Genomic DNA, 26,423 nt, shown 5'->3' with positions numbered 1-26,423 from the left:
TGGGTAGAGAGACAGAGAGTCAGGTAGACTGACCAATATATGGATAAATATATATAAAGGGATAGACAGAAAGATAGATAGATTTGTAGAAAGACAGACAGACAGATAGATGTGTGTGTGTGTGTGTGTGTGTGTGCATAGAAATGGCATAAAAAATTCAAACACAACCCGTCTGCTAAACACACAAACAGACATACCCAGAGTTAATTCTCTACATCACATTAATGTTCTAATGGAAATTTTATTCGTTGATGAATCAACAGATGATTTTATTCTTGAAAGAATAACACGCCAAAAGTCATGGGACACAGCAGAGGAGCCACGTAGGAGAGAGTGACAGCTTTTCCCCGAGCTCTGAGCTGTGTTTCAGGGAGAACTGGACTAAGTGCTTGGGTCAGAACTCTTCATTACTCTGTACACAGCGAGAAATGCTAAACACGAGTCATTTCATTTCATTTAATTCAGCTGAATATGTTTTTTTAGTATTATTATTACTATTTATTTAATTTAAAGGCAGAATAAATTAGGTAAGATTAGGTAGGTCTTATCATTTTTTTCTCCCAGGCTTAAAGTGCTTATATATCTCTATATAAATATTACATATACATTTGGGAGAGCACGTTCGTGAATTCATCAGTGAATCAGTGAAAGTTTGGAGCGAGAGAAAAAACAAAAATTAACGTAAAAACACGTGAATTATGAACGTTTAAGAATAAATAATTAATTACAGGTTTTGAAGTTCCACATTGCACATGGCCACATTTTTTTTGTACTTTGTGGCATTTTAAGAAAAAAATGTATTTCATACTATTGTACATATATTGTCATACTATGATACATATACAGTATTTATATCAATTAATTCACCTATTCCACTCCGAACCAGTGGCATCTGCTCTGCTGAGCTTCTCTGAAGTCCAGTTTTAGCAGAATTTGCAGAGCCGTCTGGAGGCCTGCACACTTCTTAGCAGTTCCTGGAAAGTTCCTGGAAAGTTTCTATGAAGAATAGTCTGTTCTGAATCAGAACGGAGGGTCCCTGGAGAGGTCTGGTGGTTGTGCTGTGTGTGGAGAGCAGTGGTGGAACTGGTTAAGGTGGCAGCAGGGGTGGTTTAAAGGTGCATGTCCCAGTGCAGTGGCGTGGAGTGAGCATCTTGCAGGAGAAGTGGTGTATAGCGTCGTGAGCTTCAAGGACAAAACAGAAATTTAATTTTAGTGATTTTTTTTTATTATTTTAAAATTTTCTGCATTGTAGATTAATACTAAAAGCATCCAAAATATAAAATAAAAAATTGGAATTATTGGCTGGATTTTCTCAGTCAGCTTCATGAGGTAGAGTCACCTGGAATTCAGGCTTTCAGTTAACAGCTGTGCTGAACTCATAAAAAGTTATTTACTTGAATTTCTTGCCTCTTAACCCTTTCAGACCTTGTGTGCATTACAGTGGACAGCATGTGTTTTCTTATTTATGTTTTGTTGCAAATAATGCTACTTAAAGCCTATTTTCCATCAGAATTAGAACATTAACCAGCCAATAAATAAAAAAATACAGTAGCTTAGCCCCGCCCACTGCATCAGAAAAAAACAGCAACTCAGACATTAAGACATGGCAGCACTAGAACCAACAAAGCAAGGTAAGAGCTACAGTAGCAACACTTTAATCATGTTAATATTACTGTTTACTGATGATTTAGTAAAAAGGATTTCATTTTTATTTCTCTTCAGACTGTCAGTGTCTTCTTTTGCGTGAATAATCTTCTAATCCAAATTATGAGAAGCGAGAACTAGTTAACTAAGTAAAGAAATAAAGAACTTTAGAAAGAAAAATGCAAAAAGATGAATTTTAAGAACTTAGAAAAGATTCCCCAAGTGCAGTCATTGCAAAAAAGGTAATAAAAAAAACGTAATGATGAAACTGGCACTCATTAGGACTGCCCCAGGAAAGCAAGAGCGAGTGTTCCCTCTGTTGTACAGGATAAGTTTATCAGCGTTAACATCCTCAGAAACTGCAAGTATTTTGATTTTTTTAACTCCTTTAAGTTACTACATGATTCCTTATGTGTTCCTTCATAATCCGTGTATCATTCGTTCATTTGATATTCAATTGAGAATCAAAATCGGAAAATTAAAAAACCAATTCGTTTTTTCGTTTTTCGTTTTTGAATATAATACCAAAAAACGAATAACGGCTTGTATTTTGTATTTTTATTTGGTTATCCAAACAAAAATTGGAAATTTAAAAAACGGACCAGGAGCCGAATTTGATTTTGATTTTGAACTTGACCCATTTGTGTGCCCCGGAAGTTACTGATTTGTTTATTCTTGGTGGGTTTCACCTGAAAGATCCTGCCGATTTTTTCTGTTGTCATATCGTCTTCTTTCACTGCAACGCGTTTAGTTCCTCTGAACAAGATAAAACTCTCCATCCTCAACTCCATCCAAAGCCTACAGCAATACAGACTGTGTAGATAACACTGCAGTGAACTCCCGCGCAACAGAAACCCACCAAGAATAAACAAATCAGTAACTTCCGGGGCACACAAATGGGTCAAGTTCAGACAAATTATGTCTGTTTATTCTTGGTGGGTTTCTGTTGCGCGGGAGTTCACTGCAGTGTTATCTACACAGTCTGTATTGCTGTAGGCTTTGGATGGAGTTGAGGATGGAGAGTTTTATCTTGTTCAGAGGAACTAAACGCGTTGCAGTGAAAGAAGACGATATGACAACAGAAAAAATCGGCAGGATCTTTCAGGTGAAACTCTCCATCCTCAACTCCATCCAAAGCCTACAGCAATACAGACTGTGTAGATAACACTGCAGTGAACTCCCGCGCAACAGAAACCCACCAAGAATAAACAAATCAGTAACTTCCGGGGCACACAAATGGGTCAAGTTCAGACAAATTATGTCTGTTTATTCTTGGTGGGTTTCTGTTGCGCGGGAGTTCACTGCAGTGTTATCTACACAGTCTGTATTGCTGTAGGCTTTGGATGGAGTTGAGGATGGAGAGTTTTATCTTGTTCAGAGGAACTAAACGCGTTGCAGTGAAAGAAGACGATATGACAACAGAAAAAATCGGCAGGATCTTTCAGGTGAAACTCTCCATCCTCAACTCCATCCAAAGCCTACAGCAATACAGACTGTGTAGATAACACTGCAGTGAACTCCCGCGCAACAGAAACCCACCAAGAATAAACAAATCAGTAACTTCCGGGGCACACAAATGGGTCAAGTTCAAAATCAAAATCAAATTCGGCTCCTGGTCCGTTTTTTAAATTTCCAATTTTTGTTTGGATAACCAAATAAAAATACAAAATACAAGCCGTTATTCGTTTTTTGGTATTATATTCAAAAACGAAAAACGAAAAAACGAATTGGTTTTTTAATTTTCCGATTTTGATTCTCAATTGAATATCAAATGAACGAATGATACACGGATTCTTCATAGTCTGGATCACTTTACTATTCATTTACTATACAATGAATAAGGAGGTCTTTTTTTAAAGCTTTTAAATAGTACTGTATGCAAAGTGCAACAGTAAGTTAAACACTAAACACAAACAAATATATAATACATAAAATATTTAATGTTAAAATCAATATGTTTGTGCTTCTTTTGTGCAGCGGATTACATGGAAGTTCATTCAGCGTTTAAAAGCTGTATATTATGCTCACAAACATCCCAATCCAAAGCTCAATAAAACGTATATAATCTGGAATCCAGTGTTGTTTGATTTGTAATAATTAAATGATACTGATATAAGAAAAGTAGCACTTGCATATTGGTCTATACTGTATATATCTTTTAATTTCTTTTTTTTTTTTTATGTGTGAGAGAACTGTTGGTAGACTCTAGTTTACCTTTCAGTTTCTGCTGAATTGCATAACGAGCCTTTCTCTCTTGATCCAACTCGTTGCACAAAGTGTCTAAAATAGCAAAATAAAGAAAAATGCAATTAATTAAAAATGTGTGAGAAGAAATTAAATCAAAAAGATGTAAAGCTTCATATTCCTTTATAATGTTAGTGTGTTTTCGATTGAAGGGCCTTTTTTCTACTGGAAATATGCAAGTGTCACTTTTATATATACATTACCATACTGATATTTTGTATATAAAGTCACTATAAATCATAATAATGATAATAGTGATCCTGGTTTATATAATATTAATATACTTATAGTATAGAGTTTTATTCTGTAGGTCCTGATGTCCTGTTCAGCTCACCTCTCACTATATGCAGCTGCTGAACCATCTCCTCTCTGTAGGACAGCTCTCTCTTCATCTGGTCCTGAAAATGATCTGTTTAATATACAGATAACACACACACACACACACACACACACACACACACACACACACACACATATATATATTAATACACTACCGGTCAAATGTTTTAGAACACCTCTATTATTTAGTAGTGCAGTATCAATGCTATATGTCCCAGACAAGCTGTTTTTTGAGACTTAATCCAATCACATTAATCTGAGCTAAAGGCTAAAGCTGTTGTTTCCATGTGGGTCAGCCAGACGTCTTTCTGTAGCAGTTTCCTCCAGTTTCTAAAAGTCTTTTGAATGTGTGACACAGTGTAAGGGACAGTCTGTGTTCAAATTATGTAATAAACTAAAAATCAACATGAATGGACTTGTTTTTATTTATTTATTTTTATTTATTTATTTATTTATTTTATTAGAGAGCAACGTTATATAACAAAATGATTGTTACACCATATTTGTATGAAATTTAGATGCAAAAGGCACATTATATGGATCCTAACCTTTTGGTTTTACTTGGACTCACTTGCTTTGAATATCTTTCAAAAAATCATATGTACAGATATGAATAAATTACAAATAATTCCAAAGAGAGAAATTAGGAAAAAAATAGATTTCGTTTAGTGAGCACTGTACCTTAAGGGGTAATAATAATGCCACATAATGAAAACACACTTTTGGGTCTCTGAGAGCCCAAATACAACATAATATTTCAAAAATATTATATAAAAAATGAAATTTTTTAAATCCATTTTCAAAGCTCTGTTTACTTCCATTGTCTCCATTGTTTGCTAAAATCTACAATACTAATAATAATACTAATATCTAGTAATATACTTTTTACAATACTGAAATTATTTATTTCTAATTTATATTAATTTGTTTTACTTAAAGGCCCTGGAAGTTCACAGCAAAATTTAGCACACTGGATTTTATAAAAAAAAAAAAAAAAAAAAAAATCCCAGACTGTGTTTAGTTAAAATATTCAATATTCAAACATTGTGGTCCGAGACTAGGCTTAATCCTTAAAACCTAGAAAACTGACCCTATATGCTTTAAACAGACTGAGTGTTTAAATACTTAGAGAGTATAGGTTGGCTGCTCAAAATAGTTTAAGCCTAGTCATAGACTATATTATATATAAATCTCTATTTAAAATGTTGTATAATCTAAAGCTAGGCTTACTCCCAGCGTGGAAAACTGACGCTATATGTGTGTATTTTGAATTCTCATCTGTATGTACTTTAAATACTCAGTGTGTGTGTGTGTGTGTGTGTGTGTGTGTGTGTGTGTGTGTGTGTGTGTGTGTGTTTTTTAAGGACAGTGTGATCCAGTTTTACCTTTCAGGCTCTGAAATTCTCGCTCCATTTTCTTTCTGAGCTCCATTTGCTCCACCAGCTGCTTCTGGAGTTCCTCTGTCAGAAAGCCAAAAATAAAAGATGATCAGGAGTCTGTTCCAGTTCCTCCATCACCCCCACACTTACTGAATACTCCCATAACCCCATTCACACCCAACCCAACATCCAGTATAACTACTGTAGAGACTCTATATAGCGCCACATAAATATACATATATACATATACATACAGCTTTGGAAAAAAATAATGACCACTTAAAAATTATGAGTTTATATATAATTAAGAGGAAGACGGATGATCACAAGCCATCAAACCAAACTGAACTGCTTTAATTTTTGCACCAGGAGTAAAGGCATAAAGTTATCCAAAAGCAGTGTGTAAGACTGGTGGAGGAGAACATGATGCCAAGATGCATGAACTCTGTGATTAAAAAACAGGGTTATTGCACCAAATATTGATTTCTGAACTCTTAAAACTTTATGAATATGAACTTGTTTTCTTTGCATTATTTGAGGTCTGAAAGCTCTGCATCTTTTTTTTTTATTTCAGCCATTTCTCATTTTCTGCAAATAAATGCTCTAAATGACAATATTTTTATTTGGAATTTGGGAGAAATGTTGTTCGTAGTTTATAGAATAAACTGATTCAGAAACTGAAGTGGTCTCTTCATTTTTTCCAGAGCTGTATGATGTAAGTAAATTTTATAAAACCACAGCGTTGAATCAACGCGGAAATCTGACGTCAGAAGAGACCAACGTTGTTTTAACGCATTAAAGAAGCAGAAATGGTTCATCGTTGATTGAACATGCTTTAGGTATCTGGGTCAGGTTCGGGTTGGTGTGAGGTGGGGGTTAAATCTCAGATTTGGACATTAAGGGGTTAATGTGATGGAGCAGCAGCTCTTTACCGGATTTCACACACACTGATCAGTTAAAGAAAAGCAACTGCTGCCGAGTTCTCAAGCATGATATTGGAAAATAATGAGCAGCAATGCCTCAGGCTGTGTGTGTGTGTGTGTGTGTGTGTGTGTGTGTGTGTGTGTGTGTGTGTGTGTGTGTGTCGCACCGTCTGCGCCATAGCCTCGCAGTTCAAGGGCGTTAGTGAATAATGCGCGTTGCGCGGATTTTGCGGCGCTTTTGTTGCAAATAAAAGAAAGAAAAATACTGTCTTTCAGTAAAAAATTACCACGCGCGGTCACGAGACTCTTCAAAAATGAGATCACAGGAGATTAAACACCACACACACTTTTCTCACATACACTGCCTTTAAAAGCTCACTATTTCTAACTCTAAATAAACGATTGTGTTTTTTTAATCTATGAATAACTGTAAATAACTCTGGAGAGTGGTAGAAATATGATTAATAATGTCTGTTGTTGTTTCAACCTTGAAACAACGTTAAATCGACGTTTACTGTTAAACGGTTGTGCAAATGTTACAGTTGTAACGTTGAATCAACATAATATCCTTAACCTTCTGCCTTTTGAATTAACATTTTACATTTAATCACCATATAATTTCTAAAAACGGTTGGATGGAGGAATTAAAAAGTGTTTTACTTCTATTTGCAGTAACTTGCTTTTTAATTTAACACAAATTCTTCACCATATATATATATATATATATATATATATATATATATATATATATATATATATATATATATATATATATATATATATATATATATATAAAGAAAATAGATAAGTGAATAAATAAATCTGCACCTTTTGCCATGTTCTGGAAGTCTTTCTGGATGAAGTGAAATCTGTTCTCAGTCCTTAGTGCCACCTCCACTGAGAACAGAAATAAATAAATAAATAACAGCATAATTACACATTAAAATATACAGCAGTCTGAATAATACAAAGATCACAGAGAGAGAGAGAGAGAGAGAGAGAGAGAGAGAAACAGAAAGAAAGTGAGAGAGAGAGAGAGAGAGAGAGAGAGAGAGAGAGAGAGAGAGAGATACTCACTCCCAGTCTCTTTCAGTTGCTCCTGAGCTTCACACTCCTCCACCACTGAGCTTTTACTGGATCTGTGGGATTCTACAGCAAAACATGCAGCATTTAAACAACAGCATTTACTGATATATTTAAGAAAATACTTAAGTCAAATATATAAATGTACCCTAAAACAAAAAAAACGAATTAAATCCTATTTAAATATAGAAACATGCAATGTACAGTACAAGTTTTAGGCACCAAAGCGAATGACATTAGTCTATTTATCTCAGCAATATGAGTGTTTTTACCTGAAAAAGCACCACATATGATTTAAACAGATGCAAGTTGTATGCTATATCCTGTGAGCCAAGCTGAAAAACAAAAGTGTAGTTCCAGATTTCTCCTGGATGCTCCTCAGACAGCATGTGTATATTATGTTCAGTTCCATCAGCAGCTCACCTGACCACATTTACCAATTTACCAAACCAGGTGTTGATTAATATGATGAGAACTAGATTAGGTGTAAAATCTCTGCTTTTTGTAAAATTGCTGTTTGTATTTATTGTATTGATGAAATAGTGTTTTACTAAGCTAATAAACACTTACTGCACAGATAAGAAGCTTTTTCTCTACAGAAATTCCCACAGGTACCTAAAACTTTTGCACAGTACTGTAAAAAATAATGCAACTCAATGAACTGTCTATGTGAAAAAGAAAATAGGTATTTTGTTTAACCATACTGTATAGATTAAAAAAAACACACACAATTTTTAAATATTCCTCATTAGTTTACATGTAAAGATTGGTGTTTTTTTTAAATATAATACTATTGCAGATGCTTTAAACAAAGCATTACAATAAATTATTATTCTTAAAGTATCACAATATATTGTAAAATATATATATATATATATATATATATATATATATATATATATATATATATATATATATATATATATATATATATATATAAAATAAAAATAACCATAGGCCCTGTATCATGATTCTTATGGTATCAAAAATGTTTTTTGTAATTATTGGTAGGGGTGGCAATTCCAGTGTGAACAAAATCCAGGACTGGAAACTGGGAGCAAGGTCCAGATTTAAAGTCACTTAAATAATCATAGAGTGTGTTTTAAATACTAAAAGAGAGTGTGTCGTAAGTATTCAGTGAGTAAATGTGAGTGAATAAAATAAATTAAATAAGTAAAAAATTACCACAACTCAATTGAACTCAATGTGCAAATTTAATTTTTAATTTTTAATATTTTCTTATACATTTTAATCACTGCACTGTAAACCCACTATTTGTCTGAACTCAAATAAATTACGTAAAATTTGAAATTTCCAAACAATACTCAACAATAAATATTTTGAGTTAAGTCAACATTTGTGTGCACACATACATTCAAACAGAGACCTTATAACCTTATAAGTAAACTTAGATCATATATTATCATTAACTGATTGGCCTCTGTGTTGTAGGCTGCAAGAACAAATAACATTTCTGGGCTGCTACAGTAACTCTGTTTTGGCTGTGCTCTCATTATGGTTCACTCTATGGCATTTTCTATTTTTTTTTAGCATTTTATAGTATTTAAAAAAAAAATACTTGAATGAAATCAAAGCCAACACTAAATACAAACCTACAAATTTTATTTAATTCACCTGACCATCACATTCAAAGTAAAATTATTTTGCAAAGCAATTTATATAAGAAGAAAATATATATAATATCATATATTTTGTGTTTTGGTTAAGTTGATGGAAATTCTATTAATGACATAATTCTAACTAAAACCAAAAAAAAAAAACTCTGGAATATAATCAAGGATTCATGGATGATCACAAGCCATCAAACCAAGCTGGGGTGCACTAGGGGTGGCAAAAAGTTGTCCAAAAACAGTGTGTAAGACTGGTGGAGGAGAACATGCCAAGATGCATGAAAACTGTGATTGAAAACCAGGGATATTCCACTAAATATTCTTTTTTTTAACTCTTAAAACTAATTTATGAATATAAACTTGTTTTCTTTGCATTGTTTGAGGTCTGCAAGCTCTGCATCTTTTTTGTTATTTTAGCCATTTCTCGTTTTCTGCAGATAAATGCTCTAAAAAATGGAATTATAGAAATGTTGTCTGTAGTTTATAAAATAAAACAACAATGTTTACTTCATATACCTATAAATGTGTGTACCTGGTGCAGGTTTACCTTGTGGTGGGCTGAGGGGGTATCTGGGGGGTGCTGGCACGAGCGCAGGGTTCAAACACACCGCCGTGTCCTTCTCACACACCTGCAAAGGTACAGCTCTAATTACAAACCCAAACCCATTCAGCCCAGTGCTCCCCTCCCGAACCTCTCCAGCGCTCGAGCCCTCAAATGATCATCAGCCCCTCGCGCGCTCTCTGCATTATTAAAGCAAATTACTCAAACTGCGGCTTCAACTGGATCAGGGCGCGTGACAAAGCGCGCCAGTTCGGCTGCGTGGGTCGCAGGGGAGCCTTTCCACAAACACGTCTGAGCCCTGCGGCCAGAATTACACCTGGCCCGCTATTCAACTCCATTTACCCAATTTACCGCAATTACGCCTGTGGGGATTTATTCTCACAGACCCTCTATAAAACACTGATTGCCTTTAAATACTAAAGAGCTCTTTACCGAACACTTAATACTAATATTAATATCCAGTAAGTGCTGTTTGTCTTTATTATGCATGATGATAAAAGCAATTCACTCGGGAAAAAATAGATAGAAATAGACATAATGATAGATAGAAATATAATGTATTTCTAACATAAATACTAAGTCGGTCTCTATCTCCTAAAATATTACCTAAAAACGTTCAAATTATTTTCACTAAACAAAACACACACTACATGTAAACGCTGGTGTGATATATTTTAAAAAAGAATTCTTTAAGTATTCTTTAAATACTAAAAAACATAAAATGGAATCTTTCGTTGTTTTTTTTTTTTTGGAAAAAGAAAAAAACGCTTAATATATTAAATGATGTAAATTAAATGCATCTAGAAAAACACTGATTATCTTTTAATCCCATTTTAATACTAAATCTGTAAAAACGTTGATTATTTATAAAGAATCCGTTTTAACAAAACTGGAAAACGCTAAATATTTTATAATTTTACTATACTAAAACAACACAACCACTGGCTATTTTTCCATTACTTTAAATACTAAATAAAACTATATATATATATATATATATATATATATATATATATATATATATATATATATATATATAATCAAATTAAATATTAAATAAAAGAGATCGCTAACTTAAATATAAACATATAATATCTAAATAAAATAACATAATACTAAATAAAACAATAATGAAAACGAATTATTTATTTCATCTTTATAAACTGTGAAAATTATTAACTAATAATATTGCTGCCCACCTCGCACGCGGGTGCGTCTCTGTCCGGGCCAGTCTCGCCCCTCGGTTCCTCCTCGGTAGATCCTCCGGTCTCGGGTTCCGGGCTGCTCGCGCTCCGGACCTGCGGCGGCTCCTCCTCTGCAGGTCGGTGTGGCTCTCTGAGCGGGCTGTGCTGCAGCTCCTCCTCGTCCTCGGGCGCTCGGTTGGATTCTACGTCCACGTCTGGCTCCTCCGCGCTGTCCACATCTGGGGACACCGACCTGTAGCTGGAGCTCGAGCTCGCCAGCTCTGGAGACAGGTGTCCGGCTGGTGGTCCGACGGCGCGCGCCTCTCGGTGGCCGTACAGCTTGGCGATGCTCTCCGCGTCCCTCAGCACTGGTCTGAAGGCGGACACGTGGCTCACGTGACTGTCCCGCGACCTTGTTTCCTCTCCTGACCTGTCGTCGTCGGTCCAGCGCTCGCGTTCACGTTCACTCTCTCCCGGTGGGCTCCTTCCTCCACCAGCTCCTACCGGTACTCCTATTCGCTCGCTCTCACGCAATTCCGGTGCCAGATCGGTGTGCGCCTTGAGGCGCGCCTGCGCCTGGTGTGGATAAGCGGGCACGTGCAGGCCGCCCGCCGTAGGCCAGAACACCGGGAAAGCCGGGTAAAGCGCCGCGTCCTTGGCACCAGGCCAGAACGCAGCCGCTGCCGCCGCTGCAGCCGCCGCTGCCGTAGCCGCTGTAGCCACCTTGTGCGTGTCGGTCACGCGGCTTTCATCTCCGCCACTGCCACCGCCGCCTACTCCAACCCCGGTGCCATCTTTCTTTTGGCACGCGCCAAACGTGGGGAAGCCTCCGTATGGGTGCGGGAAGAAAGGCGCGTGCAGCTTGTGCAGTGCACCGAAGCCTTTGCTAGGTAACGGGACGAGCGGGTAGGAGGGCGCGCGTATGCCCGAAATCGCGCGCTCGTCCTCCGCGCCCACGACAACACTGTCAGCACCACTGCCGCCACTGCCACTACTGCAACGCGGTGTTTTACGCGCGAGCTCCGGGGATGCGCCTCCACCTCCACCTCCGCCCGCGCGCAGAGCCCCCATTGGAGAGCGCGACTCCGAGCCGCCAAACGGTACCGTCCTCTTTCTGCTGCCGCCGTTAAACATGGCCTTAACGTCCTCCCACGCGTGGCACACGTGCTCCGACGAGGTCTTGTCGCTGAGTTTGAGGTGTCTGCGCCACGAGTTGAAGTTGGCCGCGTCCGGCTGCGTGTACTTGGAGTCGGGCGCGCGGTGCGAGTGGAAGATGAACTTGTTGGGCGAGAAGTACATGCCGCAGTGCGCGCACTTGATGCACTTTGCGCGCGAGCTGTTGTAGCGCGCAGGGATGAAACTGCCCCGGCAGCCGAACGCGCACTCGTGCGACACGTCAAAGGCGAAGTTCTCGGGCAGTTTGGGCGGCGAGTGCGCGCCCAGGAACGATTTGCACAGGCGCTCGGCCTCGCGCTTCGTGATCATGCCGCAGCGGCGCGACGACACCGGCATGGCGCCCGCGCGCCGCAGAATCTCCAGCTGCACAGGCGTGCACTGCACGCAAGTGATGCCCAGTGCCACGCGCCTGTTGTGGATCTCGTTGTAGCTGTAGCTCTTCAGCAGCGTGTTGGAGATCTGTGCGAGGCACAGGCGCTCCTGCCCGTCGATCAGCAGGGACACGATGGGCACGCCGTACAGACACGTCTCGCTCACCGTGTTGGCCTTCAGCGAGCCTCCTCCGCCCGGGAAGGGCTGCAAGTCGGCCGGAGGCCGCGGGGAAGAGCTGGAGTCCCGGACCGGGGGCAGGGGCGAGCTCAGAGCCTCCATGAGTGGAGAACTGCGGGGAGATTGATTTAGAAAATTAACAGAGAAATTGAAGTTTAATAAATGAATAAACAAAACAACAAAAAAAACATAGACACTGTCATATATGATGATTCGTATTCAGTATATTCAGACTGAAGAAGATTTTTTCTTTGTCTTTTAAAAATGTGCTGTTAAAATGAAATAAAATTTAACTGAAAAATTAACAACTATTTTCTTTTTTAAAAAATGCATGCCTAAAATATCCTTATACATAAATAATATTTTTCTTTTTCAAAAACACATTTTTAACAACTGCACAACAATTATAGCCAAAACATTAATAATAATAAAATAAATAAATCATAAAATAAAATGCTAAAGTGCTCTGACTGATCTTTCAGATCAAACGAATTATCCATGATGCCCTTATTTATTTATTTAACATAGGCTATTTTCCCCTGGATTCTTAAATCAGCTCTGATCAGGCTTTTACAAGAACATACAGTAAAAATACAAAACAGACCGAATAAAAAGCGAAAAGCATAACATTAATGATAATATTTATTGTTTTTTTTTTTCTTTTTATTGCCTGATTTGTGATTCGTTAGTAATAATATAAAGGTTGCGTTTGCTATGGTTAATATAAATGTTAATGCTGTGCTGGATTTATACACAGTGAATGTTGAAAATTAACACTAAATTTGTTTATTTAAATCTGAGTATCAGTAATATGTGCTGTATTTATTACATATTTATATAGACGATATGTTTATTTTATCGCTGTTATTTACATAAAGGGGCCTGAATAACATTGTGCGTCTCTATTAGATTTATATTAATGCAATATCTGTTGTGTATGCTATTTGAAATTGTTGATTAGCATTAATGACATAAAGCGGTATTTATGATGTAGATAAAGTTCGTAAAGGCCGTATGGTGAGCATCTCGCGCTCTTAAAGGCCTTTAAAAGAGGTAATGACAAAACAGCAGAAGGGGAAGAGTGTCTGATCTTCAGGAATGAGCTTATCCAGAGAGAATAAGCCCGGATAAAGTGCTTTGTGTGTAATTACACGGCCTGCGCGCGCTGATCTGTTAATAAAACTCTGAGCCCTAATTCGCCGTTTGGCCCCGAAAATGCCCGTCCGCTTTATCCCCCGGTGGCACTACAAACTCAGCTCAGGGTGTTCTAGAATTACTGCTGCTCTCTTTTAGGTCAGCACTGTCCTTTCTTTAGAAAAACAGCACTGAGATCTGAGCATGAGGACTGCAAAGACTCACTTTAAAGGTAGCGATTGCATCACTCTGTTAGAGATTACTCTAAAACGAATTAATTAATATAGAATTAAATACAATTATATTATATACATAAAGCACTCACCTTTATTTCCCAACGAAATTCAGACAGTGCTGGAGGCCCGGTCGCTCCAAATGTTCACAAACACGTCCAGAGCCGTCTAAAGCCGTCCTGCGCCGCGAATCCTCTCTCTCCTCGGCAGCGCGCCTCAGACTACAGCGCGCATCTCCGTCAGCCCAGGGCTCGTGCCGTGTGTGTATGTGTGTGTGTTGTGTGCGCGCAAGAGACTGAGTGGGAGACCCGCGAGCACGTGGCAGGCCCAGAGCTCGTTCGCGCGCGCCACTTCTTATCATATGAGAGCGCGCGGCGGTGTTCGGAAGGAGGGCTCGACCACAATAACAGTGATGACAAAAAGAAGGCACACCCACAGAGAGCTGATTAACCATTTACAGTCAGGAGAGAGAGAGAGAGAGAGAGAGAGAGAGAGAGAGAGAGAGAGAGAGAGAGAGAGAGAGAGAGACGTTTGTTCCAAACAGATAGATAGATAGATAGATAGATAGATACATAAAACAGAAAGACAGAGAAAAAGACAGAAAGACAGATAGACTACACACACAGACAGACCAACAGATATAAACAAAAAGAGCTGAAAAGGATATATGAACATTAAACAGGCTAACTTTGATAATAATTATATAAATATATAAAATAAAAAATACATGTTAATAATTTTGGATGAAACAGAAGCTTTGTCCCCTAAAGGCCAGACCCCTAAAAGTGAGAGTGGGGGTCCTGCCCTGCAGGCAGAGGGGCACCTCTGTTTCCCCCACAGAGCAGCCCAAGTAAACACACGCGCATACACACACACACACACATCAGCAGAGCTGAAACTCTATACACCCATATTAACTATTTACAGCCCCATCAATGGCCTCCAGTTAACCCCGCTGAGCCCTGCCGCGCGCGCACACGCAGCCATCTGCAGCCTAAAACATTACAGTGGAAAAACTGTTCCTCTTTCAGAAACGCGTGGAGGACTTTAACAGCAACCTGAGAACACACACACACACGCACACACACACAAACACGGTCTCATTAAATATGTGCCTACTGCACTGAATACAAAGGAACAGGTGATTCTAAACCTCAGACTAGACCTAAATACAACAGTTAAAACCATAGTCATAGTCAAATCATAGTGCTTTAGGGAAAAGAGGATAAATAAAAATAGGGAATAATTAAATAGAACTAAAATAGAATACAAATAAAATAAAAACAAAAAAGACATAAAATAATAGAAAAAATGAATATGAAAAAACTAAAATAAATAAACAACTTAATCAAAAATAAGTGCACAAAATAAAATTTAAGTCAATTAAAAAAATATGCTGCAATAAACAAACAAAAAAGGGGGAAATCAATTAAAATTAAATTGATGCCCATCAAAAAAAAAAATAAAAATTCTATAAAAAAAATAACTACAGATTTTAGAGTTGAATTATATAAAGGACATGCTGGGAATGCGCCATTCAGAGAAGACGGCTATTGTGTGTTTAGTCTAAATGAGCAAACTGTGAAATGCGTGTTATAAATAATATAATATAATAATAAATGTAATATATATACATCAAAATGCCAATATATCTTAATCCTTCTAATGGTCGCTCCAAAACACCGCTGTTTTGAATGTCTGTTATACCAGTCGACAGAAAACAAATCCTATATTAATCTTAATAATCATTTTGTATTAAATTGTAATAAGTTGAGGGTTTGGGTGTGTGTTGTGTAAAGAGCGGGTCAGTCAGTCTGTGGGGAAAGTTGGCTAAACAGCGGCTGTGCTGTGCTGCAGTATTGATGATGAAGACGAGGAGAAACTTTAACCCGCGCGCGAGGCAGAGAGGAGCTCCAATTTCCCACACAATAATTACAATTTCACCCTGTAATTACTCCCCTTCCCCTCAATTATTCACACAAAACTCACCGCCTTTATCTCTGTTTGAGGAAGAGAGAAGAATAACAGCCTTAATGTGATCAATTATAAAAACAAATAATAATAATAAATATTAATTAATATTAATATATAAATATGAATTAATATGTAACACAGACAACAGAGATTATGTTGAATAAACGTTGAATCATTTTTATTCTTTTATTTCTTCTTTTTAAAATGCATTCAACATTTTATGGCTTTATATGTATTATTTGTATTAAACCCAGCGGGCCACCATCATCACCAGACGTAAATTTCAGGTTGAATGTTGGTCATGACGTCAGATGACAAAATTTTACGTCAGGATAACGTCTAATACTGATAATAATTACGTGCTTGCAGGGAAACGTACATACTTTACTTACATTAACTCTTTCAGATTCAGAATTATTTTTCAGTGAAATATTTATAAGAATGCTGTTTTCTGTCTGCATTTCACACAAAATTAGGCTCTAATAGTCTAAAGTAAATTATATATTTTTTTTTTGTATAAAAATTAAAATCCAATCAACAAAAATATTCAATTTCTCATTTTTTTAATGTCTGGTAACACGTTACAATAACATAAATTAACAGTATTTACGACAGATGGTCTCCTCAATGATTACTTGACACTAAACATCTAATCATTATATATATTTAACTAAAATTAATAAGGATATGCACAACGTAAGCTGTAAAATTGAATAATGTTTAATAACGTCTTAACTAGTGTTAGCTAATAATTAGTTAAGGCATTACTTAACTTACTTACTGTAACAGTGTTTATTATTAGGTAAGTACTGTTAATTAATGCGCCCTTATTGTGAAGTGTTACCTAATGTATACTATATTGGATGCCTGTGTTTATTATTTTTATTTTAGATTTGATATTGACCTTTTAATTGATTTTACTTCTTAAATCATCTATAAAGAGTAACATTAACGTGATAGAATTGTTTTAAATCACATAAAATGTGTACAAATCAGCTCGTGTCCTAATGTCTGAGTTGCTGTGGGCGGGGCTAAGTTACTATACATTTTTCATTGGCTTGGTTAAGGTTCTATTCTGTGCAATAAATGCTGTCCATTGCAGTGGACGCAGGGTCTGAAAGGGTTAAATATGTATGTATATCTAGTTTGAGACATTTGAGTAATGAATAAAAAATATCTTAAAACCAACGCCTATAAACTAAACTATTCAAAGGCTTTAAATGAATTAACGTTTATTCAATGTCAACACAATTCAAAACAAGTCTAAACAACACACTTAGAAAAAAGGGTTCTATATAGTACCTAAAAAGGGATCTTTGGCTCGTAACAATAGTGGAACACTTTTTGGTGCTATATAGAACCCTTTTCAAAGGGTTCTATATAGCACCCTATGAAAAGGGTTCTATATAGAACCCTTAATGGTGCTATATAGAACCCTTTTAAACAAACATGTACTGCCCTTTTCTAGATGTAATACAAGGACTATAAAACATAAATATACAATTGTATTGCTTAGAACACAACAAAATAGACAGGTAACGGTATAATCATAGCAAATTATTGCATTTATTGAGTTAATTCATATAAACTATTAATCTTTAGTCAATATATCAAAATTGCATTTGTCCATGCAGAAAGTGAGGCTTTTTAATGTTGTGTGAAGTTGAAATGTTTTGTGATGTCCAAAACTCCAGCAGCAGTGCTGTGCTAAGAATAATTAGGAGGACAATAAATAATGCGGACTACAGACTGTATAAAAGTATAAAAGTACAAGGAAATAAAAAGGTAAGGATATTGAAAGAGAGAAGTGGATACTTGTGTAAATGTAACAATAAAAATGCTCATCCTTTTTAAATTCAAGTACTTACAGTATGTGCATGACTAAAATCACCAAAAATACAAAGCTAAACTAAACTAAACTAAACCATGGCATTTGCCCATTCAATGTATATAGCATCTGTGTGGGGGTGGGGATAAGTGCAGCATTTATAGTTCTAAAATAAACACATATGGAAATACAACAAACCTGAAATATGCTGGATGTTACACTAAATGTAGCAAAATGACAAATATTAAATACATTTAATTAAACAGCAATTAAACTGCTCTGAGAAGTCCTTCATTCTACACAGCTCTTATTTACAAAATCTACTGAATAATTGTAGATTTTGAAGAATTGAATACTCGTTTCAGTGTAATTGGAAGAAATTTCTCTTCTTTCATTTTAAACACAAATGCTTCAAGGAATGTAAGAGTTTTTTTAAGTCCCTTAGGATATTCCACTCCGAAGACAAAGTAGGTGCTGAACAGTACACAGAGGGCAAGGAAGATGTCTGTGCAGTCTTCCACTATGATTTCCTTGTCCATGGTGACTTTCACGAAACTGTGCTGCAAGGACACTCCCTCCTTACACCCACTCAGGATAATCTGTGGTGTGACCACCTGGAATGTGCCTGACTACACAAAACAGAAAATTACCATTGCTGTAAAAGAGATAAATACATCAACATGTAACTCATTTGAGTTTTTAAAGAAACTTACTTCTTCAAATGTAAAGAGAAGTGAGGCATCCTCACTGAACAGAGACAGAAGGCACAGGATGGCTGTCTCCAACTGCAGACCTATGATCAATAAATAATAATTATGGACTCAACACTGTCCACTCACTGCCCACTCTATGAGACACTTCCTATACAGAGAAACAGATGGACTACATTTGGATATTTACCATGTATATTTATCAAAATCAATCATTGTACAAAATAGTGCAAAATGCTTTTTTTAAATTATGGTTGTACTATGATAATTCTTACCTTTTTTTTTACTGCACCTTCCTGAGGATCTTCAATGGTCTCCAGACATCTCTTTATTATGGTGGAGTGTGATGCTCGCAGTAAAATCATGTGGGGCCATTTTGTTTAGCACTAAAGTGACTTGCTTGTCTGCATCGATGTGTTGAAGAGCTTTCATTTCCAAAAGCAGCTGTTGGAAGTTCAAGAACAAAGGTGTCAGCATGTAACAAAATGTGTTAATTGCAAACTGACCAAGGCAAAAAAAAAAAAAAAAAAAAAAAAACATACGATTTCAGGAAGTCTGAGGCAAGGGAATTCCATCAAAATCTCTCTTGTAGGATGAGAGAGGATATATGTCCTTCGGTACTCTCTTGTCTTTGTCATTTGCTCTTGCAGGAACATCATATCGGGGCAAATTTTCTTTACCTCTTCAGCCATAGTCTTCACAATTTCAGAATTTTTTCTTTCCTCCACACACACTTCTTCTGTTGCAGTAGGACCATTATTAATACATTCAACATTAACTGTCACAATAGACAATAAATAAAAGTGAAATGTAAGATCTACACAGATACAGTGCGTGGGTTCTGTTGTACTTACAGGGGTTCTCACTGCATTAAGTGGTATTTGGACAACCTCAGATGTACGTTTTTTGCCAGAACCTGTAATGGCAAACTTTCTTCTCATTCTGGCCACTTCTTCATCACTGACCAAGGGACGTCTTTCCTTTTAAAATTTGTTCTTTAAGGACTCATGCAAAGCCACTTAACAATCAGAAAAATTAGGCACCAACGTAAAGCCATTTACACCAACCATCTGCAAAGAAATAATTTAATGTTAAATACTTAACCTAATGTTAAATACATAACCTGATCCAGAGTTCTCTTTCAGGTAGTGAAGACAACAACTCAACATACTGGTGATGTGTTGGGTACCTTGGATAAGATGCATAAAATAGTATAAATATTACAGCACCTTTAAATTGATGATTTGACAGTGGATGATAACATTTACAAATGTAGGCAAGTTGTGTATTTAAAAAACAAGTACTTACAAAGTTTTACTAGACAGATGGTCAAAGAGGGCCTGTAGTAGTAGGATCCTTGTTTTTGACTTCCTTGAGCTTTTGAGTTCAGGGTCTCTTCTCTCCAGTGCAGCCAACAACATTGGGGGAAAGGCAATATGAGACGAATCCTGTGCTCTTGAGTCACGTCTTTGTACGTCTACCATCAAAGGTCTACGATAAAACATACAAATGTTACAAAATTATAATTATTTATTTCAGTAGAGTTTGCAGGCTTGTAAATAAACAGTGAGAACTGAATTACATTAACACTGGACAAATGTGTGATGCCACTGTACAGTATAGGACTGGGTATCATCAACGAATTCCTGAATCGACTTGATTTTAAGAATCGTTTTTTTTCCCACCCCTAGTACAGTACAAATTATTATAACAGTATTTATTTTTTGGCATAATAGAATTTACCTGTGTGCTTCACTTGTTTTAATTTTTTCCAGAAGAGACATAAAAACGGCCTGCTTCTTAATTATAGGTATTAGTCTCTCTGCCATTCGCTCTGTGAAAACGCCTAAAGTTGCTCCGTCAATCTCATGCTCTAAGGGGGAAAAAACAGTCTTATTAAGATCAAGAACAAGTATATTTTAAACCTTACTGAAAAACATTAAATTTCATACAAATTTCACACTGCTATAGTAAAACTTCAGTCTGTTAACAGTTTTCTTAGTATTTAATACTGCTTTTCATTAGCTAGGTAATTTTAAAATATGAACCTTGAAAGAACTTTTTTTTTTGTAAACATTAGGGCATCCATTGTCAAGTCCGCATCTGACAGAGAAGTTAGGTTCATTCTCATGAAAATACTGTAAATGTCTTAATTTACAATAGTACATGGACCAGGGTGTTCCTTTGGAATCTAGTTAATGAGGTGGATCTTACCCATAAAAACATTAGAATTCTCCCAAATTGTTTCTCTCTAGCCACTGGTATACTTCAGCAAGTTTCCAGGATATGTAGTGACTCATTGTCTACAAACAAAGAAAAAAAAAATTGCCATTTTGTTTATTGTCAGGCTCACTCAAATTATGTTTTTATTCATATTCAGAGAAAAAAAATATTCTAAAACCCTTATTGTACAAAATAACTAAAAATACTATGACAATAACCAAACATCAATTCTTTCGTACATCTTGAAAAGTAAAACACTGACTAGTGCTAAAAAAAAAAACTGTTTCATTTGATATCTTTACTGAAAACAAAACATACTTGCCATTGTAATTAATACAATTATTTTTTAGCATTTTAGACTTTTGAAACTTTTGAAAACAAAATCCTTTGCTAGCCTAATAAACATATTTTCTCAACTAGCTAACTAGCTAGCTAGGTTATCTACCAAGCTAGCTCGCTAAAAATCCAATGGTAGTGGCTATATTTAACAGCAACTAAATGTGACATAAAATTTATTTTGCATTGTTACACCTATTCTTTATATAGCTTACTGTAATTATGTGTAAAAACCTTGTTAGCTATGTAGCTGGCTAGCTAGCTACACAGGTAGGCTAGCTAAAAGGTCTGATAACTAAGAAGCGAGCCTAGCTACGTCTAAATAGTTGCCTAGCAACTGCATAGTTAGCTAGTGAAGTGTAGCCGCTGGTTCAAAACCTTGTAATTAAACGACTGCTTGTGTGACACATTAATACTGTAGACTTACCTCAGAGTGAAGAAAGAAGGTCAGTGGCTCGAGCTGTGGCGCTGGTTAACCTGCACTGCCGCTGAGAGGGAGAGTATCCGCGCGCCATTAGAGAGAAACTGATTCAGAACAGCGAACTGATTCTTAAAAGAGTTGACTCCGTTAAGCACAGTGGCAGGCTTAACCTGTCATGAATCAATGGGGAGGAATATTCTCTTTTACTGCAGTTTCAGTCTCCCTGCTCTTTTTTAAGCTGCATAAGACACTAATGTTTAAATGTATAAAAATTTGTTGTGAAGCTTAAAAAAGTGTTTTCTGAAAAAATCTAAATTATACATTATAATCTTAAATTACACTCTTGACACAATAGTTTTAGCTATTATAAACCACACAATTACAACAACACTAATAATAATAAAGTTAATAATAATAATAATAATAATAATAATAATAATAATAATAATAACAATAACAATAAATATTATTATTATTATTATTATTGATATTAATAAACACACATGCTCATAATTATACAATAGCACACAACAATAGCAGCAACAATAAAATAATGTTAAAACTAAATTATTATTATTATTATTATATTTAGTAGTAATAAAAAAAAAATCTAAACCAAAACATACATGACCACCACAGTTAGTACTAGCATAATTTGAATAATGCACATACAAAGAACCCTTTCCTAAACTTCAAAGAACCCGTAAGGCATTCAAAGGGTTCTTTGAGTGTTAATGGTTCTATGTAGAACCATTACCTTCACAGAAGAACCTTTGAAGAACCATTTTTTCTAAGAGTGAATGTTTAAATAAAGGTTGCTTAAATGTTGTTTTGCCATCATCAACATTAAAACACGCAATGGAACCAAAAAAAGTGAAAAATAAAAATTAAGGTCACTTGCTATATTGAGAATATTACTTTTTCTTTAATTGTTGCAATAATAACTACATTATTACAGATGAACTCTTATTATTTATGTTATTTACCGTATTTAGGCTCTAGAGTTTCTGAATATAGTTTTACGAGCTCAGTATTTACAGTATTTTATATCATATAACAAAAATGATACGCCGTTCCATATTTACGGCGCCGTAAACCGCCCCGCGTTTCATTCTTTCTCTTTTCCCTTCATAAATAATAAACAAAGATCAGCTAAATGTCAGTTTAACTATCCGCGTCCTTGTTTGTAACATTCAGTGACATGCTTTTAACTAATGGCTGTTTTTTACCCAACATCACAATCAATATGATAAATATTGTATTTCAGACGCACATGTCGTTCCTCAGCAGATATCGCGTTACCAGCGCCTGAATAAAACCAATTAGAGGAACATTAGGACAACAGGGGGAGCGGATAGCATGACAAAGAACAAGAAAAAAGAAGGAGAACTCTAATTAATCTGAGCTGTTTATATTTATAGGCGACGTTGTCCTTGTTATACTATATTATAATTAAGATGCAGTTGCTCAGACTGTCTCTGAACTGAACTGAATTGACATCGCGGCCTCGAGGAAGAAGATAAGATAACTGGGGACATCGTTTCACCGGGAAAATTAGGATTTCGCGATTAAAGCAATCGTTTTAAAAAGAATAGCAAATCTTGTTTGAAGGTTCAAAGTTCAATATATGGTGATTATGATGTCATCAAGGGTTAGTTATAATGATAACTAGCATGATGGCGCTCTATGAAGACAGACAGACACAGAGACAGACAGGTAGATAGACAGATATATAGATAAACAAACAAACAGATAAAACAGCTAAATATGTAGACGGATAAACAGAGACAGAGTGAAAAACACATAAGACAGTTAGAAAATAGCTTTATTAATCTGTCTGTTTTTATCTATACATATATATATATATATATATATATATATAAAGATAGATAGATATATAGATAGATAGATAAAAAAGAAAGAGGAATAATTAGGTTTAAAGTTTAGTATATGGTCATCACAATGTCATCAAGGGTTGGTTATAATGATAGCTAGCACGTGCTTAAAGAAGACAGAAAGAAAGAGATACAGACAGACAGATATATAGATATATAAACAAACTAACAAATAGATGAAACATCTATCTATCTCTCTATCTCTCTATCTATCTCTCTATCTATCTATCTATCTATCTATCTATCTATCTATCTATCTATCTATCTATCTATATAGGGTTGGTTATAAAGATAACTAGCATTATGGGAGCTTTTAGAAGAAAGACAGACAAGATGGATGGATGAATGGATGGATGGATGAATGAAACAGCTATACATAGGAATAGCTATACATTCACTGACAAATGTTAATGGGGAAAAAAACAGCAAGTTATATAAAAAAGGTATACCTATAAACTGACTTACTATTTAGGAATTAGGAATACTAAAAAGGAAAGGAAAAAAACCAAACAGGTATTAGGTTACATTAACAAAAAAAAGTGCAAAAAAGGCAAAAGAGTGATAATAATAAGAATTGAATGGTATAGCTATACAGCTCTGGGAAAAATAAGAGACCACTTAAAAATCATGAATTTGTTTTATTTTATCAAACTATTTTATTTTACCAAAGACAGATGATCACAAGCCACCAAAACAAGCTGAACTGTTTGCATTTTTTGCACCAGGAGTGGCATAAAGTTATCCAAAAGCAGTGTGTAAGACTGGTGGAGGAGAACATGATGCCAAGATGCATGAAAACTGTGATTAAAAACCAACAAGGATTATTCCACCAAATATTGATTTCTGAACTCTTAAAGCTTTATGAATATGAACTTGTTTTATTTGCATTATTTGATATCTGAAAGCTCTGCACCTTTTTTGTTGTTTCAGCCATTTTCTGCAAATAAATGCTCTAAATGACGGTATTTAATTTGGAATTTGGAAGAAATGTTTTCTGTAGTTTACAGAATAAAACAAAGAAGTGGTCTCTTCCTTCTTTTCCAGAGATGTATATGTACTAAATAAATTTGAAGAAAAATACCAACAAACAGTGGGTTACATTTAAAATAGAAATAATAAGTGAAAGAAAAGACAAACAACATGTTAAATTGAAAAAAGATAAAGATTATAAAGTAACAAAAAACAATTAGTTCAATTACAAAATGTACACAAAAATAACTAAAAAAGACTAAAACAAAGCAGGTTGAATGGAATAGCTGTATACGTACTAAAGAAATACTGAGGAAAAAAACCCAACAAACAGCAGGTTACATTAAAAAAAGGTATAGATCTGGAGGTCATTGGAGAGATTGGCACATAAATCAGTGAGAGAGTAATTCAGCCGGAGACGCTTCATAAAGGCATCAGCTGAAATCAAGTGTGCTACAGTGTAAGCAGCGTGTAAAAGCACGACCCCAATAAATCCCACTTTAGAGCTTTAGAGCCAGAAAAGAAATTATCAATCAGCTCCTTCCACATTGATCTCTGCAGCCTGCCTGTGTTCCAGTGAAAATAGCCTTTCGATTACTGCTTTGTTATTTTATTAGGAGCAGATTGCTGCGAACAGCTTCTCGGTGGCCTGAAAAATTAAGTGGTGACATTTTAATCACTGCACTGTTGGTAAAGGGCTCCCAGTAATGGCTGTGAATTGGTCTGGCCTCCCGCCTCTTTACGGATTTAACCGGACTGGACTGGCACGGTGTCTCTAGATAAAGGATGGACATGCTATATATAATTAACTGCTACGCTACAGTTAACGCCTCAAAACCTACGTTTATTTATCATTTAGTTTTAATTTCTAACCCAGAAATGATTATGGATTATTATTTGGCAGCTGTTTGTTTGATCATATCTTGAGGAATCCCACAGGGCTCTATTTTAGGGCATATTAAAGTTTTGTTAAGTATTATAGCAGTATACAGTGGCTTGCAAAATGATTCACAGTTCATACCCATTGAACTTTTCCACATTTTGTCACACTACAACCTCAAACTTAAATGTATTTTATTGAGATTTTAAGTGATACACAAACACAAAGTGGAACGAAAATGATACATGGTTTTCAACATTTTAATCAAATAAAAATCAGAAAAGTGTGACGTGCAAAAGTATTCAACCCATACATCAATACTTAGTAGAGCCACCATTCGCTGTAGTTACAACTGTAAGTGCTTTAGGGTTTGTCTCTACCAGCTTTGCGCAGGTAGAGACTGAGATTTTTGCTCCATTCTTCTTTATAAAACAGCTCAAGCTCAGCCAGGTTGGATGGTGGCGTCTGTGAACAGCAGTTTTCATGTCTTGTCACAGAACTTCAGTGTGATTTAAGACTGGATCATTCTAACACATTAATATTTTTTGATCTACAGTGCATCTGGAAAGTATTCACAGCGCTTCACTTTTTTTTCACATTTTGTTACGTTACAGCCTTATTCTAAATAGTATTATATTAATCTCTTTCCTCAAAATTCTACACAAAATACCCCATTATGAACATGTGAAAAAAGATTTCTCGAGAGCATTTGCTTAATACATTGAAGAACCACCTTTGGCAGCAACTACAGCCTAAAGTCTTTTTGAATATGATGCCACAAGCTTGGCACACCTCTATTTAGGCAGTTTTGCCCATTCTTCTTTGCATCTGTCTCCAGAGATGTTCAATCGGATTCAAGTCTGGGCTCTGGCTGGGCCACTCCAGGATATTCACAGAGTGGTCCTGAAGCCACTCCTATGAGATCTTGTCTGTGTGCTTCGGATCATTGTCCTGCTGAAAAACGAACCGTCTTATTTCACACGGTCATAATGGGGTATTTTGTGTAGATTTTTGAAGAAAGAGATTAATATAATACAATTTGGAATAAGGCTGTAACATAACAAAATGTGGAAAAAGAGCTGTGACAAGAGCTGTAGAGCTGTGAA

General features: G+C 36.1%; 1 protein-coding gene and 1 long non-coding RNA gene across 4 annotated transcripts; both read right to left on the bottom strand.

The window, feature by feature from the left end:
- Positions 1-203: 203 nt before the first annotated feature.
- Positions 204-14,441, bottom strand: skor1a (SKI family transcriptional corepressor 1a). Of its 2 annotated transcripts, XM_049470955.1 has the most exons (9): positions 14,174-14,441; positions 11,005-12,826; positions 9,791-9,872; positions 7,607-7,678; positions 7,358-7,426; positions 5,613-5,687; positions 4,223-4,297; positions 3,859-3,924; positions 204-1,182 (listed from the first exon to the last, which is right to left on the bottom strand). In XM_049470955.1, exons 2-9 carry the CDS (start codon positions 12,814-12,816, stop codon positions 1,088-1,090), a joined length of 2,346 nt encoding a protein of 781 aa, XP_049326912.1. In that variant the 5' UTR covers positions 12,817-12,826; positions 14,174-14,441; the 3' UTR covers positions 204-1,087. The 2 variants fall into 2 exon arrangements, with proteins under 2 accessions (XP_049326912.1, XP_049326913.1); XM_049470956.1 differs by lacking the exon at positions 3,859-3,924.
- Positions 14,442-17,599: 3,158 nt separating this feature from the next.
- On the bottom strand, positions 17,600-21,828 carry LOC125787147 (uncharacterized). 2 transcript variants are annotated; one of them, XR_007429067.1, is made up of 9 exons: positions 21,580-21,828; positions 20,808-20,896; positions 20,337-20,466; positions 19,902-20,084; positions 19,448-19,782; positions 19,136-19,332; positions 18,869-19,037; positions 18,597-18,676; positions 17,600-18,512 (listed from the first exon to the last, which is right to left on the bottom strand). It is a non-coding gene; the product is annotated as an uncharacterized LOC125787147 (long non-coding RNA). The 2 variants fall into 2 exon arrangements; XR_007429068.1 differs by having other exon boundaries at positions 19,448-19,663.
- Positions 21,829-26,423: the final 4,595 nt, after the last annotated feature.

The sequence above is a fragment of the Astyanax mexicanus genome, chromosome 23 (genome assembly GCF_023375975.1).
Source record: "Astyanax mexicanus isolate ESR-SI-001 chromosome 23, AstMex3_surface, whole genome shotgun sequence".
NCBI lineage: Eukaryota > Metazoa > Chordata > Actinopteri > Characiformes > Acestrorhamphidae > Astyanax > Astyanax mexicanus.
This window is presented reverse-complemented; position numbering and strand designations above follow the sequence as displayed.